Source organism: Octodon degus, unplaced genomic scaffold (assembly GCF_000260255.1).
Source record: "Octodon degus isolate 3935 unplaced genomic scaffold, OctDeg1.0 scaffold00064, whole genome shotgun sequence".
Classification (NCBI taxonomy): Eukaryota; Metazoa; Chordata; class Mammalia; order Rodentia; family Octodontidae; genus Octodon; species Octodon degus.
This window is the reverse complement of record NW_004524640.1, coordinates 10,375,143-10,392,356: the sequence shown is the minus strand read 5'-3', so window position 1 is coordinate 10,392,356 and position 17,214 is coordinate 10,375,143. Positions and strand designations below refer to the sequence as shown.

At 46.7% G+C, this 17,214-nt stretch overlaps 2 protein-coding genes across 4 annotated transcripts in view; one reads left to right on the top strand and one right to left on the bottom strand.

The window, feature by feature from the left end:
- Positions 1-8,507, top strand: part of Ddx17 (DEAD-box helicase 17) — a 19,430-nt gene extending 10,923 nt beyond the window's left edge. The window contains exons 10-12 of one of the 2 annotated variants that reach the window (XM_004634619.2): positions 601-731; positions 4,611-4,847; positions 5,577-8,507. In XM_004634619.2, the coding sequence (XP_004634676.1) occupies positions 601-731; positions 4,611-4,847; positions 5,577-6,082 (874 nt within the window). In that variant the 3' untranslated portion in view covers positions 6,083-8,507. Of the gene's footprint in view, positions 1-600; positions 732-4,610; positions 4,854-5,576 lie in introns of both variants that reach the window. The other variant, XM_004634618.2, reaches the window with a different exon arrangement.
- On the bottom strand, positions 8,505-16,914 carry Kdelr3 (KDEL endoplasmic reticulum protein retention receptor 3). Of its 2 annotated transcripts, none has more exons than XM_004634617.2 (5): positions 16,656-16,914; positions 12,874-12,974; positions 11,933-12,091; positions 10,782-11,034; positions 8,505-9,300 (listed from the first exon to the last, which is right to left on the bottom strand). In XM_004634617.2, the coding sequence occupies exons 1-5, from the start codon at positions 16,744-16,746 to the stop codon at positions 9,260-9,262; spliced, it is 645 nt and encodes a 214-aa protein (XP_004634674.1). In that variant the 5' UTR covers positions 16,747-16,914; the 3' UTR covers positions 8,505-9,259. The 2 variants fall into 2 exon arrangements, with proteins under 2 accessions (XP_004634674.1, XP_023574771.1); XM_023719003.1 differs by having other exon boundaries at positions 11,933-11,995.
- Positions 16,915-17,214: the final 300 nt, after the last annotated feature.

Genomic DNA, 17,214 nt, shown 5'->3' with positions numbered 1-17,214 from the left:
GAACCGAGGTCCCTGTGCTTTGCCAAGCTTGTTTCAAGTAGGTGCTTTAGACCATTGAGCCATCTCTCCAGCCCCTACAAAGCTTTATTTGTAAAACTAGGTGTTACTTGGAATTGGCATATGGGTCAGGTATTACACTAGATTAGGTTTGCTTCAGTTAGTTGAATACTGGAAGTACTACTGACAGGTCTCTAGGATGCTTCAAAGATCATAATTTTTAAAAAAAAAAAACAATACTTTTAGACAACTTAAAGCCATCTGCCTTTTATTTTTATTAAGTTCTTTGTTCAAAGAGTAACAATCCCATGGGAAAATTTTGGCAGTTAAATATTTTAAGGGGGGCCGGGGAGATGGCTCAGTGGAATAAGTGCTTCACTGGCACGTGCAAGGGCCTGAGTTCAATCCCCAATTCCGCCAAAAGGAAAAAAAAAAGTATTTTAAGGAAAAACGTTCCTTTATCAGTCATATTTTAGCTTCACTCTTGTTTTTCACAATTACTTTTATGAGAAGGCCTGTTGAATAAAGTAGAAGAGGTTCATATTTAGAACTAGCCTGTTAGGAGAGAAGGGGTTTTTGTCCTTTGACTCCACATCTTTTAATGCCGTCAGTTGTCTTGCCTTGCTTTGATTGTATATATAATTTGGCTCTTTGTGGGTTTTTTTTCTCCCCAGAATTCCGTTCTGGAAAAGCTCCCATCCTCATTGCCACGGATGTAGCCTCTCGTGGGCTAGGTTTGTATAGATAGGTGTCTCTGTTGGTGGTTTTAATATATCTTTTGGTTTAAAGATTTGTTAATTGAAGTTTAGAGTTGTATATACATGTTTAGTAAAAAGAGAATATAGTTTTTCCCCCCCTCTCCACAATTTTTTTTCATCCTTGTTTTTTATTTTTTTGGGGGGTGGATTCTCCCCTTTTATTTTCAAAGTCTCTTCCTGCTCCTAACAAACAGGCTTTGGTCTGCAGCAAGGCCTAGGCATGACTCTTCGGTTAGAGGGAGAGGAGACACTCAGATGGACTTTTGATTTTAACTTCTTCCTGATGAAGTTTTTATTTTCTGGCTGGATAGAAGGAGCCTGATCAAATCTAGCTATCATGAGCTAGTTTATTCTAGTTACTCTTTTTTTTTTTCTGTATCATTTTGTCTATTGTACATAAAAGCATAGAGAGAGAGAGAGGCCCAGTTCCATGGATCCTTATTAAGTGAAATTTAATTAGCCTATATTATTTTATTCAATTAAATATGTATTGCCTGGTGTTACTTGCTGAAGTAAATTAATAATGGGCTCTCAGTTATCCTTTTTTCCCACCCATACTTGTATCAGGTATGTGAATTCTGAGAGCTTAATCAGTGTTCTGGAGCTTTGACCCATTATGATCAATATTGTGGTACTTTAGCCCAGCATTCTGAGCTAAACGGGTATGACTCAGAGCTTTCATATTTGAAAAGAGAAGATTTATATCACTAGGAAATCTTTATAAACTGTCGACAGTAATTTCTAGTCCAGTGAGGTGAGAAGCACCGTATTCCCATATATCGTTTAGAGAAAACAGGCATTTACACTGGACTAAAAAATGGTGGCGCCTTTTTATCCATTGGACTTATCATTCCCTCCTTCAGAGGTGGTGACCTGCAGCCATGACGAGGAGTTGTCTCTGCCCTCTGAGGTCATGTCTGGAGCTGTGCCGTTAGAGCTTGGGCCTGTTGGGAGAGAAGGCGGAGGCCTGAAAGCAGTTCACACAAATGCTTTCAGTGATGGTGGTTTTTAAACAGGCTTGCTATGTGCTGGTAGCTTCTTTGTGCATCTTGCCTAGACAATTAAAATATTCGCTGGATGTTCCCCTATATTTCTAAACCAAATCAATTGGCTACCATTAGAATAACTTAGACTCTTCATCCTGCCCCCTCTCATCCAAGTGAGGGGAGAGGGAAGGTACCTGAGTCTGTTTCTTGTTACTCAACATCAGTGTTTACTTTGGGCCCCTTTATTTGCTGCCTTGTAAAAATCAAAGGAGGGAGAAAACCCACCAAAATGGCAGAATTCTGACCAAGGTCCTACACGATCCTGGAAAGTGAAGGCTTCTACCTCATAGACAGGGGTGCAATTTTCAGCTGAGTCACCAGGCCTTTTTTCACTTCCTGTCAAGCGATGATCTCTTAAATGTTCCCTTCAGGTAAGTTCTTTGCTTCCCCTAATTTTATAATAGGCAACCACAATGCCCTTTCCACTGGGATATTTTTAATTTCCTTTTTTGTTTAAGCTGCGCACTGTTAAATTAAAAGTATTGAATTTAATTTGTTTTGTTTTTTAACAGAAGCTTTGCTATCAGCTGCAGATCACCCAATACATGGCCAAGGCAAATCTACATTGGCCCGAAGCAGCTCTAGATGAGCCTGTTGGCTAGTCTGAGAACACTTCCAATTAGCAATTGGATATTCAGGCCATGTGTAGGGCTTTCCAGACCACAGGTTCTTATTTGCTTACTGGCCAGAATGTTCACTTTTCTATTTCTTACCCTGCTACAGCATCTTCTATAAAGGCAACAGGATAATATATTGGCAGTGCATAAAAATAACAGCAGGGCAGGCTTGCCTGGAGAAAACCAAAGTCTGCTCTTGCTCTCATGTGCCTCGGCCAGCCATGTGTACTCACAGGACACCTTTCTAGTATGAAGAACTTGCATCATGTCCATCCCTTTGAGCCCCACCAGAAGTGCCCCCAAACACTAGTATCTGAACTGTTGGCTGTAGCCCCAGTGCTTTCTGGTAGGAATTACTGTACATCCAGTGCAGTAGTTCACCTTGCTCTGCTTCTCATGGTCACATTCCATGCAGGTGACTTGGGAGCATTGTCCTAGCTCAAAAGATGCGGTCATGGAATATAATACCCCATGCTCCCCCCTGCCCTACCCTTATATCCATGCCCTGTACACTTTTTCTTTGTAGCATCAACGACCCTAGCCTGAGACTCACGCTGCCCCCTGTGATAAGTGCCTTCTCGTCTTTCTGGTGTGATTCAGGACTTAGGGGTCAGTAACGACCGAGGAGCCTTTATTGTAATAAGAAACAGACATCCGCCCTTTCTCCACAAGCCCTACAACAGCTGAATTTTTTTTGTTTTTTAATCACCTCCCCTTTCCCCCTGAAATTATTCCAGTCTGGGCAATAGATGCAGTCTGACCCTTTGGATGTAACTTACATTTTTTTTTTTTTTTTTTAATCATTTTTTTCTACAATCACCCCAATTACCTTGGGGGAGGCGTTGGAGGACCTGAAATTTTTACCCAAACCCAGGTTCTCCGGCGCTTGGCAACCAAATGGGGCTACAGAGAAGCATCTAAGCCAGTTCACAGAGCGAGCGTGTGTGGGGACTTCTCACTGCCACGGACCCTTGATGCATGCTCCCCGCGCTCCAGTGGTCCCGTGTCAGAAGGCGGAGTTTTCGAAAGGAGGCCGCCAAAAATAAAAGGCAAAGAGACGGGATCGGCTGCAGCGGTTTCCCAAAGGAGGAGGGAGTGTGCATCGGTCTGGTAACAAACAGAGAATGTTTTTTAATTATTTATATCACAAAAATCTGTGTTTTATCTAGGATATTTTCTGAATATTCTTTGTAAAATGCAGATTTTTTCCACAAAACATTAGGATTCTGTTTATTAAATTTGTTTGTTTTAAGTAGGTAAAAAAAAAAAAAAAGTACATTTAGCTAAAAGCATTACACTAACATTTACATGATGTAAGTATTAGGAGGTTATTCAGCCCAGTTCCCAGCAGTGGACAGAATGTCAGACTGAGTCTCAAGGTTTCATGGCTTTTCCCACGTTCTTTGGCTATTAATTTCTCAGGTCACAGAGACTATCTTGATCATTGAAACAAGTAATAAGTCTGAAATAACCTTGAGTTGAGCAAAAATGCATCTGATAGAAGCTGGGTTTGGTAGTACAATGAAATTTTAGTGTAATGTTCTCTTCTGGTAACTGAAGAGGGAAAGGTAATGTGGATATTTCTGCAAAGAAAAAGGTGTGTGCTTTGATCAGGTTTTTTTAATATAAGAACAAGGAAATTAACCTAAAGATGTGTTAAGTTGCCTTGAAAATGTAGTAATAAAGTATATGAAGCTCCTTTTTTCATTTTGCTCTGTGACTGGTTTCAAGGTAAGTTTGTATGTTTTTGGTAGATTTTGCCAGGCTTCTCCCAACAGAGTAGAAGTGATTTGGCCCTATAACTTAACAGTGGATACTGCTTTTCTTCTGCACCTAGTTTTGAAAAGGTGGCACTGGAATTTGTCAATCTGAAGACCAATCTTGGCACAACTCCTGTGTATATATATGCCTGTTACATCAAAAGAGGCAGGAGTTCAGATGGTTGAATGGGATTCCCTTTAGGATTTTACAGTCAGTAAAGATGCAACATCCCATACATATCACAAGAACCACTAATCCTCTTTTACTCTGTTGGGATGAGTCTTTTTTGTCCCCTCTCAGTGTGGTTACTAACTTCGTCTTTTTTCCTCTTGCTGTCATCTGCACTCGTGCTTCCCACCTGTGGGCATGTCCTTTACCTTCTCTTTCCCTGCCACATCAACCTACACACTGACTCATCATGGACTTCAAAGATGTGGAAGATGTCAAGTTTGTCATCAACTATGACTATCCAAACAGCTCAGAGGATTATGTGCACCGTATTGGCCGAACAGCCCGAAGCACCAACAAGGGCACTGCTTATACCTTCTTCACCCCAGGGAACCTAAAGCAGGCCAGAGAGCTGATCAAAGTGCTTGAAGAGGCCAATCAGGCTATCAATCCAAAACTGATGCAGCTTGTGGACCACAGAGGAGGCGGCGGAGGAGGGGGTAAGGGTAAGTCCTGGAACTTTCCAGGTACTACCAAAGGTATCATCTTTTACATGTTCGTTGTACTTTGTTTTTTAATCATGTGAAGGGGAGTACTCATGACTTGTAAAAGAAAGTGATTGTCCTACTTTTGTACCACACTCTTCTGTGGATTATCTAAAAGTGATACTAGCCTGTAGTTCCTTTATACCTTCAAAATATTTAGTATACTAGGCTTTATGTTTTCCATATGAACAGATGTTTAATTATATACTATTCTTGTAGAAATTGAGGCATTATATTTAACTCTACACAGTTGGAAAATACACTAGGATGTACACTTCCTAATTCCCAGTTCAGTATGGTGAATTGAGTTTCTAGGTTATTCACATGAAAAAGGTCTAACTAGGTGTGGTATGATCCAGAAATCTCAAGAGGCCAGGGCAGGAGGATAGCAAGTTTGAGGCCACCCTTAACTCTGTTGACTTTTTGTTGAAATAAAAAGGCTAGGGATACTGCTCAGTGGTAGAGCACTTCTGTAGCATGCACAGAGCCCTGGGTTCAGCCCCTAGTACCACAAAAGAATGAGTCTAAAAGGGCAAAAAGTTAGGTCAAGTACTTAAGAGTAGGTCTAGACTTGCTGAAATTAGGGCATCAGTGTGGAATGTCTGTCCTCTTTGAGTTTTTAATATTTGGATATGTTTGCCTCCTGTAGCTGACATTAAAAAATACCTTATGTCCTTCCATCAGGAGGTCGCTCTCGATACCGGACCACTTCTTCAGCCAACAATCCCAATCTGATGTATCAGGATGAGTGTGATCGGAGGCTTCGAGGAGTCAAGGATGGAGGCCGGAGAGACTCTACAAGCTATCGGGATCGTAGTGAGACCGATAGAGCCGGTTATGCTAATGGCAGTGGCTATGGAAGTCCAAATTCTGCCTTTGGAGCCCAAGCAGGCCAATACACCTATGGTCAAGGCACCTATGGGGCAGCTGCTTATGGCACCAGTGGCTATACGGCCCAGGAGTATGGTGCTGGCACCTACGGAGCTAGTGCTACCACCTCAACTGGGAGAAGTTCACAGAGCTCTAGCCAGCAGTTTAGTGGGATAGGCCGGTCTGGGCAGCAGCCACAGCCACTGATGTCACAACAGTTTGCACAGCCTCCAGGAGCTACCAATATGATAGGTTACATGGGGCAGACGGCCTACCAGTATCCCCCTCCTCCTCCACCCCCTCCGCCCTCTCGGAAATGAGGCTACTTGAGGGGGGGGGATGACTTGTGCAGACTTAATTACATAAAGGAACACCGACTTCCCTTTTATTTTCTTTCTTCCCTTTTCTTTATTTTTTTATCTTTATTTTTTCTCCCAACCATTGCAATTTGCCCTTTCATGCAGATTAGTTAGAATTCACTGCCAGGTTTCTTCTGCCTGCCAAAATGGTCCAGTCTGTAATAACAGATTTTGTAAAAAGTATATAACTGACTGGAAGAGATTAATTTCTTCCCCCAACTTTGCATGTTGAGGATATCTGAGCTATTTTTCATTTTTAAAAGAAAAAGTAAGGTATTAGGCTCCTTCATGGGAGCCAGTTTTTCCTTGTCCTGAGTTGATGGGGAGGGAAGGGGGGGGTTCTGAATTGTTCTGCAGAAGAAAGTGGCATCTGTTGTAAATGCTCTCATCCCTGGGTTACAAAACCAAGAAGGTTACACATTTTTCATAATGGTTTTTAATGTTTCTCAAGTTGGGTCCGGTTCCTCAGTTTTTAAGACCATGCTTTGCTGTTGTCATTTTGGCTCATAATGGCTTAAGTGCATTTGCCAGTTAAAGCTTCCTAATTGGTTTTGTATCCCTTACTCTGCCTTTCCTCTTTTCCCTCACTGTTACTTGAAAAATAGCCAGTTTAGTGTCAGTTTAGAAAATGAATTGCTGAGTCTACATGTATCTTTTTAAGTTAACTGCAAGCATTTCTCACACTGGTTAAACTGTAGCATCTCAGCATCTGGGTAAAAGCTACCTGTTTTTCTTCCCCATATAACCAGGGACCATCTGTGAAATTGATTTTTTAGCCAGCTGCTGTGAGCAAATGTAATAAATGCTCACTGGAAATTAACTTTATTGAAACAGTTGAGTCTGCATTTGCCGGCATTGTAAGAAGCTTCTTTATTTATAGTATACTCAGAATGGCCAGATTTTTGTTTTTAAAGTCAGTATTTGTAGAGTAAGAGCAGCTCTTTGCCAGCCTCTCTACACCTATGGCCAAATTTTCTTGAGCAAAGACTGAACCCCTCTAGCCTCTCCTTTGTCCTCTGCAGTGCTGTGTAACAGCCCTATGGGTGCACAGTGTCCCCTGCATCCTTCTGCACTCAGCTCTTCACAGGTAGGTAGTACTTAGGAAATGATCTGGAGGAGAGCCAAAGTTGGGCTTTTTTTGTTGTTGTTTTTTAATACTTTTCCTCTGAATGAAGGTAGGTGAATTTGTCCTCTTGTAATACTGCTTTGCTGAGACTTCATAGCAGGTAGACCTGGAAAGGAGTTTCTGCTCTTGGTTCACTGTAAGCACGACAGGGCAATCAAGACAGTTCCAAAATCCCTTTCCAGATCCAGTGTGATGGAATAATTTTTATTCTAGTACTGGTACTGTTTGCACACAGTGGAATTAAGAGTGGACTGAGAGTGCTTGCTAGTTTATAAGGCTTAAATACTGAAATACTTCCAATTTTTTGTTTTCCCTTTAAAATCCTACAAGGAGAAAGAAGGGATGGTTTCTGAGGGGTTCTGACAGTATGATTCAGTGTGCAGCATACAGGTAGGTTATCCGCATAAGTTGAAATGTATATGCATGTTAAAGCCTTTCACAGCCTTTCTTTGTTTTTTTACCTCCCCTTTCATTTTGTTCCCCATCTTAGAGGTGGAGGCCAAGGGAGGATGGTAGGAATAGAAGAAATGTGGCAAAACTGCTCTTGGCTTTCAAATTTCAGATCAAACTATTATTGTTGCCACTACAACCCACCTCCCCCATCACCCTCATCCAGAAATGTCTCTTAGGTACTGACAAGTCAAGAAATTTCTGATATATTTTTCTTTAAACCTAGAGATGCTACCACAGGAAGTGTCCTCTGTGCAGCTCCTACAAACACCCATTTCAGGGCAAGGTCTTGGTATGCAAGCAGCATCTGAAGTGCTTGCTTCCCCTTCAGGGACATCGTAATTAACAAAGTAACAGCAAATTTCAAGTGCTTCTGTGGTTTGAGCACAGCTGAAATCTAGCAAAACTTTTTCTGTTAACTTAAGGTAACTTCCATTTTCCTATCATAGTTCAGGTTCTGCTCTTCAGAACAAGAGCAAACAAGTCTTGATGCATTCATGTTTGAAACTTACTTATGCAGAGGGTTTCAGTATTAAACTGTGGGCTGCTTCTCCCCAGTCTCTTCCTTGCAATTCATTGTGTGGACTTCATCTAAAAGGTTGGTGGCTTTTGCTTGGGATCAGTGCTCTACTCATATCCTTGCTGGTCTCTGAACACATTCCTGTTGCATTAAGACTTGAAAGATTTGTAGATGTGTGATGTTCAGGCGCAGGATGCTAAGCTATGTTACTATTCTTAGTTTGTAAATTGTCCTTTTGATACCATCTTGTTTTCTTTTGTAGGTATAAATAAAGATACTGTTGACAATAAGGTGTGAATTTTTTATTGTTCAAAACATTTCAAGACAAGTTGGGTATTCGATGGACTAATCATATTAGCACCTAAAAATCAAAGGAAGTGGGATGATTGGTCTTAGTGCAAGCCTTTAACAGGGCAGGATACTTGGTAGGTAATGGTGGTTTTAGTAGATCAATAAAATAATGATAATGGCAGTGGTGCCACCTAAGCTGGCATTTGGGATTGAGTACAGGGTTCACATGAACGATAGTAAAGTTTGAAAGGTGAGACACAAATGATGTCACTTTCTGCCCAAGCTAGTACTAAACTTGTGGCTTGAAAACTGGAAGATGACATTGCCTTTTAAAAGCTTAACACCATTATATCCTGAGTAACTATTTGGTCTAGCTGAAAAGAAAAAACTGGCCCCCAACGTTCCAGCTAAACTTTAGTTGGGGCATTCTTAAAAACAGGCTGTCTTTCCAGATGGTTGTGACTGGCAGGAGTCCCGTGCCAGGGCTTTAAAGTACCTATATTCCATTCGTGGGTGAGTCACCTAAAGGTTTCAGTGAATATTAGCCCCAGACTGCAATTGGCCTCTACTTTTCATCACCCCCATTGAGGACTTAGAAGTTGCTGCTGTGAGGTCTCAGTGAAATAACCAGTTGTTTGCTTAAATCCATACCATGCATTTTTCTGGCATTCTACGATTGCAAGTCATGGGTAAGGAATCACCCATGATTCCTTCCGTGTCCTTTTTAAGGTGTAGGTCATCTTTGAAGCCCTCAAATTGGCATTGGAAGACTTAGCTTCTTTCCTTTAAGAACTAGAAAAAAGACAAATTAGAGTTTACCTTGTTGACCAAAGGACTGTTTCCTTTGCATGATTCCAATATTTAGCCTCTGGTTCACAGTGTCAGTATTAAAGCTGGGGGGCCCAGCAAGATAGCTCAGCAGACCAGAGCACCTGCTTAGGCAAGCACGGGGACTGGTTCAATCCTGACGCTACATGCTGCACTAGCCCTGCCCAAGGGCGAGCTGCGCTGCCACACAGTTTGGGCATGGTTGCAAGTGCCCGTAATCCCAGTGCTGGGGAGGCTGAAAACAGGCTCACTATGAGTCTGAGCTACGTAGTGAGACCCTGTAACAAGCCAAATACATTTTAAAAAGGAATATTAAAGCCAAGGTGAGGGCTGGGGAGATGGCTCAGTAGAATAAGCACTTCCCTGGCAAGTGTAAGGGCCTGAGTTCAATCCCTGGTTCTGCAAAAAACAAAAAACAAAAAACAAAAAAAAAAAGGAAAAAAAAATCCCAGACAAGATAAAGCCAAGGGGAGAGTGGGCTAACCAGAGACACATTTTTAGGATATAAACTTAGCAATTGGTCTCAATTCCTTTATTCTCTGCTAGTACAATCCAAGTTCCTCACTTCAGTTCCCACAACATTTTGCCTCTGCTGACACCTGGACAGTTTAAGTTAGTCCGTAAGTAGCTAGTGCTCCTTCCTATTGGTGGGTGGTTTTGTTTTCTCATGTTTCTGTGGGTTTAGTTTTATTTTTAAAATGTTTTTAGTATAGGGTCACTACACAGATGGGACTCAATAGTGAGGCTCCTGTTTTCAGCCTCCCAAGCGCTGGGATTACAGGTGCACCACAACACCCAGTCTCAATCACCATCTCAGTGCGCCCTGGCCGGCATCACCAGGGGTTAACTCCTGGTCCCTGTGTCTGCCTAAGCAGGCACTTTAATCTGCTGAGCTATTGGGGCTGGCCCACTTGGTTTTTTGAGCCAGCCTCAGCTATGTGGTTCAGGGTGGCCTTAAACTCACTACATAGTGAGTTGGCTGCCCAGACCTAGGCTTCCAAATGCTGGAATTACAGGCAAGTGCCAGCATACCCAGCCAGTGGGTTTTTGGTTTGCTTTTTAAATGGACCCTCCAGTCCTGATTCTTGGCAAAAAAAAGTGTCAATCCCTTACCCTGGTTGTCAAGGCCTTATGAGTTGACCTGGGTAACTCCAGGTTTGTTTATTTGAACCTACCAGCCTTTGTTGCACAGTCACATCAAATTGGCTTCTTTGGAATGTTTTTCTGTTTTCCTGACTAGTACATCAGATAATCACCTCCCAGCTCCCTTGCCTATACACAGTTTGCACAGTACATGTAATACCTTTACAGGGTTTTTATGGCATCTTTCCCCAACATAAGTACTGCAGGACAGTGCTATGTATGGCATTGTTACATACTCATGTATAGCAGAAATGAACAGCTCAAGCCAGTCCCCAGAAAACTGCTTCTCTGTCTGCACCTACCTTTGGTCACGTACAAGTAGAAGAAGTCGCAGTAGAAGATAGTTTGCACTACCCCAGACACCACTGCGATCTGGTCATAGAAGTTCTCAGTCTGGTAGCGCCTGATCCAGTTGGCCAGGTAGAGTACGCGGTACAGCCCCAGGAAGAACAGGTAGTGTGTGGTGATGGTCTCGGCCTCTCCAGTCTTGCTGATCATGAAGAGCTGGGGCAAGATGGCCACTGACTCCAGGTAGATGGAGAAGGTCCAGAGGATCTGAGGCGGAGCAGAGCCATAGAGGTACAGCAGGGTCAAGAAGACCTGTCTACAGAAACCTAGGTACTATGTGATTGCTGGAGAGAACAGGGACGAGCACGAGAAACACGTTCTCAAGTGTGTGGCAGGATGGGGTCACTGGGCATACAACGTGGACCGCTGGGCCACGCACCAGCCATTAGAAGCTTTAATGTTTGCTTTGTGGTGGTGCTGGAGATGAACCCTAAGCCTCATGCATGCTAGGCAACCACTATACCACTGAGCTACAGCCCCCGTCCCAAGCTAGTATATTGTCAGAATACTCTTTCACCTTTGCAAATACAATTGGATTTATTTTAAAAGATTATACAGTATAAACTGCATGTTTCTATGGAACAATTGTAAGGTTGCAGTTTTGTTGAATAAACTGGCATAATTGAAGGCAGTTTCTCAAAATACAGCCCATAAGCAGCGCCAGCAGGATCTCCAGGAATCTCATTGCCCACATTTTTTGTAGGCTACCCCTCAGGCCTGCTGAGTTACAATCTCGGCCTACACTATGCTCTAGGGATCCTGTGTGTGTGTGTGTGTGTGTGTGTGTGTGTGTGTGTGTGTGTGGCTGTGGACACCTTGGCTATTAGGGATGTGCAGCAATAGTCATGATGGTGACACAGGCCCACACTCCACTGTAGGAGGCTAGCCCTTGTTTTCTTTTCTGCTTGCTCTCTCTCTCTCTCTCTCTCTCTCTCTCTCTCTCTCTCTCTCTCCCCCTCCCCCCCGTCTCTCTTTCTCCCCCCCCATTCTTTTTTGGTGGGGGTGTACCAGGAATCTCAGGACCTCCCACTTGCCAGGCAGGCGCTGCACCGCTGAGCTGAATCCCCAGCCCTGCCCTCACATCAGCAGTCAGTCCCCCTCTCACCTCCAGGGGTGTGAAACTATAATTCTCCAGGAAGGAAAGGCCGATGACAGGAACCAGAAGAAACTGCAGGTAGAATGTGTCATTCTCAATGTCAAATGTTTTACGGAATTTCCCATAGATCATGTACACTGTGACATAGGCACAGAGAAGAAAAACCACCTATAAAGGGAGAGACATGGGAATCTGTGACGTCATCTGCCATGCTTCGAAGCCTACCAGACCCAAGGCAGTGTCCCGTCCTCATGCCAAGGTGAAGGGTTTGGAAACACCTGGGCCCATGGCTAGAATCCCAACTTAGTGACACCTGTGAAGTAACTGCATACTTCTAACAGGGACTGGGCAATGTTAGCACATAGTCAGTGGTACCCTAGTTGACCCCTCCATCTACAGAGCATTGGGCAAAAAAACGAGACCAGCTGGGCGCAGTAGTGCACACATGTAATCCTATCATTCAAGAAGCTGAGACTGGAAGAACACAAATTCAAGTCTATACTAGAGTGAGACCCTGACTTAAAGCACCAAAAATAAAAATAACAGGATCAGTCTTCCTCAGGATTTAGCAATGGCAGTCTAGGGTTCTAAAAAAAACAACTCCCTGGATGTGCATGAGTGGCTTGTAAGCATTCCTCACAAGGGCTCATGTCTGCTGAATTATCTGGCTATAGTTCCTTCCGAGAAGCTCTGCAGTAGCTGTCCTGTGCTGGGCAGTGGTTCCATTTAGCTACACTTTTTTTTTTTTTTGGGGGGGACCGGGGATTGAACTCAGACCCTTGCACTTACCAGGCACGCACTTATTCTACTAAGCCATCTCCCCAGCCCCTAGCTATACTTCTAATCTTCCAGACCAGCTTCCTAAACGATCCATCAGAGTCACACTGGTGGCCGCCCTCATGGTGGCTCACTGGGCCACACCACACTCAACACCCCCTCAAAAGCCTCACCTTCATTATTGTGTTGTAGATGGAAATGAAGTTGGTAAAGAGGTCCAGGTACCTGGTGGTGAAGACAAGGGCAAAAAGGAGCTGGCTCTTCCCAGAGATGCCTGTGCCAGAGGGGACAGGAGACAATGAGAAGAGAGCCCCAGGCCCCCCGCACCCTGCCCCCAGAGTGGAGTCTGGAGTCAGGATGGCTTGGAGTCACCCTGTCCTGTCCTGAGGATCAAGCAGTTCAGCCCTCTCTTCAGCTTTCTGAAGTCCAGCTCCTCTCCGGTTCTTGTTCTGAGGAGGCGGTGGGGGGTGCTGTGAGCCAGGCTGTGCAGGGCTATTGAGGCCTCTCTGCGCCCCACCCCCAGGGCTCCAGTGACAATCCCCCAAATTTGTCCCTCCTAGGAGAAGGAACACTGAACCAGTGAGACCGAGGCCAGCAGAGGAAGGCACTGGCCAGAGGTGCATTCCATTTAATTTCCCAAAATGCAAAGATTTAAAAAGCCCAGTTCCTAGTTATAAAAAATATGTCCACTTTTACTCTATGAAACAAAAATCAGGTCTGAGGGTATAACTCAGTAGTAGAGTGTTCACTTGCAAGCAAAAGACCCTGGATTTCATTCCCAGCATCAGAAAAAAATGTATTAAAACAGTCTCTGAAAAAAAAGAAAGAAAAGAAAAGGAAAAGAAAATAGCCTCTGAGCACCTTTTGGATCACCGTGCGCGTGCACGCATGCGCATAGGCAACACAGGCGTGCTGGTCGACGCTGCCTTTCCTCAGTCCTCTCTTTTTCACTTGTTCCTGCGTCCCTTCACCAGCCCCCACCAATGCAGATTTCACTGATGACTGTTGGCTGCTCACTTCACTGAAGGCCAGAGCAAGCTGGAGCTGCTCACGGCCCGGAGCACGCCTGTCCCGCCAGTTTCCCACCACGCCCTCTTCCCACTCCAAGACCCAAACTTGGAGTGTGCTGCTCTTGTCCCTATGCGCCTTCAGTCCCTCTAAGCACCAGTGACAAGTCATGGAGGCAGTTCCAGGGCCAGACATGATGATGGACATACCTCCCTCACTACGGTGGACCTAGCCCCTGTCACTTCTCCAAACCACCACTATCCACGACATCCGCCATATTTCTGCACCCCAAAGCCAACTGTCCTTGCTCCCTCAGTGTCCTGAGAACCCTCCCATGGCTGCTCCCTCTTGTGGCTGCGTCCTCCATTCCACCTAACTCCCTTATCCCCTTCACGGCCTCAGCCACCCCTGCAGCTGGTCACCCCACTCCTAGGAACCTCCAGCTCCAAGCTCTCCTCTGAGTTTTGACCTGTGTTTCCACTGTCTACTCTGTACAGGGGAAGGGGTCCCCACAAGACCCAAACTCACCATAGCCCAGCTCAAACTCCCCATCTCCCATATTTCTTAGCTCTTCCCCCTGGACCCTAGTGCCCTCAGATGGCCCAGCTGCCCTGCTCTAATGACTGGCCTGCCCTCCCCATCTTTCATTGCTGCCTACCCAGCCCCCATTTCCATACTCCATCCAGCCATCCAAGGGCTCATTTGCTTTTTTTTCTGGAGGTACCAGGGATCAAACTCAGGGCCTTGCGCTTGCCAGGCAGGTCCCCCAGCCCTGTTTTCTTTTTTTCAAAACAGAGTCTTACTATGTAGCCCAGCTTGGCTTCAGATTCATGGAAGTCCTGCCTCAGCCTCCCGAGTGCCTGGATGATAGCAGTGTGCCAACCCCTAGTGGGGGATTGTATGTATGTATGTATGTATGTATGCATGTATGTATGCATGTATGTATTGTCTTTTTGAGACAGGGTCACACTATGCAGCTCAGGCTGGCCTCAAGCTTGCTTTGTAGCCCAGACTGGTCTCGAATTCTCAACAATCCTCCTGCCTCAGCCTCCCAAGTGCTGGGATTACAGACCTGTGCCACCATGTCCAGCTAGCAGGGGACTATTTTTAAAATGAAACTTGCTTAAACCACTTAAGTAGCTTCTAATTGCCCTTAAGATAAAGACCCAAAGCCTTATCCGGCCCTGAAGACCTGCCGGGACTGTCTCTCTCTAGTCGGTGCTCAGTCTTGCCCCTGTGCAGCCATAGCCGTGGTTCTGGGTGTCATTAAGAAGTAAAGGTTTTTTTTTAAAAAAAAAAAAGAATAAAAGGTCAGAGTCCCTGGGCACCTGATACCATGTGCTTTGGGGTGATGGCCACCGTGGGCTGGGTGTGACACAGCCAGGTGAGGTGCAGACCCAAGGTGGCTCTGGGCTCATAGATGCCGCCTTATTAGGCCCTGAGAACCAACCAGAGCCCATGCCCCATGAAGGATGTGCAGGTCCCAGGGGCAGCCTGCCTCCTCCCCCCAGGCCTTACCCACATTTCTCTTGTCTGTTTAGGGGCCCCGGTGACCTTGAGCACAGCAGTTTTCCCGCTTTTGTGAACAGGTGATTCCCACTGACCAAGGCAGATGGGAAACAGCCCAGGGTACCCCATTGAGTTGGCGAAGGGCGAGAACAAGGCCCACATCTCCAGCCAGGGTCTGGCCAGGCCCTCTTTCGGGCCGTCAGCACACACAGGCCTATCTGGACCATCACACTTCCCTTTTTGTTTCTCTGCAGCACCCGACAACCCTGAAAAACCAATCATTTCCTTGGTCACTCACACTGTCCCTTGCTGGTGGTTCTCCACCCTGGGGCTGCTCTGCCAGGCAGGCACCCTGGTGAGAGCTCCATCCCAGATGCCCAGCATGGTGCCAGGGAGAGAGGGCTTGCCCCTCTAGGTCCAAGCACAGAGATGGATTCCAGCCCCTTCTTCCTCTACCATCTGAGTGCCTGGCCCACTTCCCAGGTCCACAGCGACTGTCCCTGAAGCACCGTGCACAGCCACATCCACTGCCTCAAGCCCCACAGGTCACTGCTCCAGACCCTGCCCTCTCTCTTTCCCGCTCTGGATTCCAGACAGCCCTGCTTCAGGGCCTCTCATTAGCTTCCTCCCCTCCTCCCAAGCCTTCCACAGATCTCCAGTCCCAACTTCCCAGGCTCCTCTCCCTCAGGACCTTCCTTGGGACAAGCCCTGCCATGGTGTGTGGCGACCTCCAAGTGTCTGCACCTCCTTCTCAAGGGTATATCCTCCCCTCCAGAACCAGCACAGAGCTGCTCCTCCAAGTCTCTCCCACAGCACCTGGGCCACCGGAAAGGGACAAAGACTGCTGCAGAGTAGCCCCCGACTGCACCCGGTCTCTGTCCACCCTGTCCAGCCTCGAACTTCTCCTTGCCCCAGGGCCACTGGGCAGACAGGAAACCTCCCTCCACTCTACCCCCACCCCCGCCTAGGGCGGCTCCATGCCCACCTGGTCAGGCTGGCCTGCTCACGCCACATCACAGGCAGAGGAAGGAAGTGACCCAGCCTGGGGCAGGGGGAGCAGAAGAAGAGAAGAGCCTGAGTTTGGGGGCCACTGCCTGAGTGTGCACCCTATCTTTCCCCCACACCTCCTATGAGGGCAGAGGAGAGTCACTGGCTAGGATCAAGAGGGCGTCACCTCCTTATCTCCCTCCTGGTCCAACTCGCCCTGGGAATAAGGCTGGCTCGCTCGGAGGAGGCCAGGCTGGAGCCCTAAGTGGAGACACAGCCCATCCTTAGCCCAGTCTCTGTTGCCCTCCTGCTGTGATAATTAACGTATAACTTTTTTGGAAGTTGAGCTCCTTTTGAGCTGAAAGGGCCATTCTGCAGGGCCCCTGCTGCAGGCACAAGGCCGGGACAGGAACAGGGACAGGGACTCCTTCCCTCCAGGGGCGCCCCTCACCCTTGCAGCTCTTGGACTTCCAGATCTTCCCCAGGAGCAAGATCATGGCCAGGAGGTGGCTCAGGTCGCCGAGGATTCGGAACACGTTCATGGCCCAGCCCACTGGTCCTGCGCGCACCCAGCAGCGAACTCCCAGCAAACTTTCCGGCGCGCGGGGCGGCTGCCACGTCCCCGGTCACCGCCTCGCAGCGCCCCAGGCTCGGCCCGCGCCTACCGGTTCCTCGCGATCCCGGCCGCCGGGCGGTGACGTGGCCAGGCAGGGCACTGGGTGGGGAGCCAGGAAGCGGCGCCGCCGGGAGATCCCGCCTCCTGCCTTCGTCTGCCCTGCGCCGGGCGGGGCCGCCACAAGGGTCCCCGCCTTCGCTCCTGGGAAACCCGAGGCTTCCCAGGGGACCCCGGGCAGACCGCCTACTCGCGGTCTTCCAGTTCCTCTCTCCGTCCAGTCTCTCCCCAACCCCCACCCCCGCCCATTTATTTTTTCTGAGACAGCGTCTTGTAGCCCAGGCTGACCTCAGGCTCCATGGCCTCCTGCCTCAGCTTCCCCAGTGCTGGGATGACA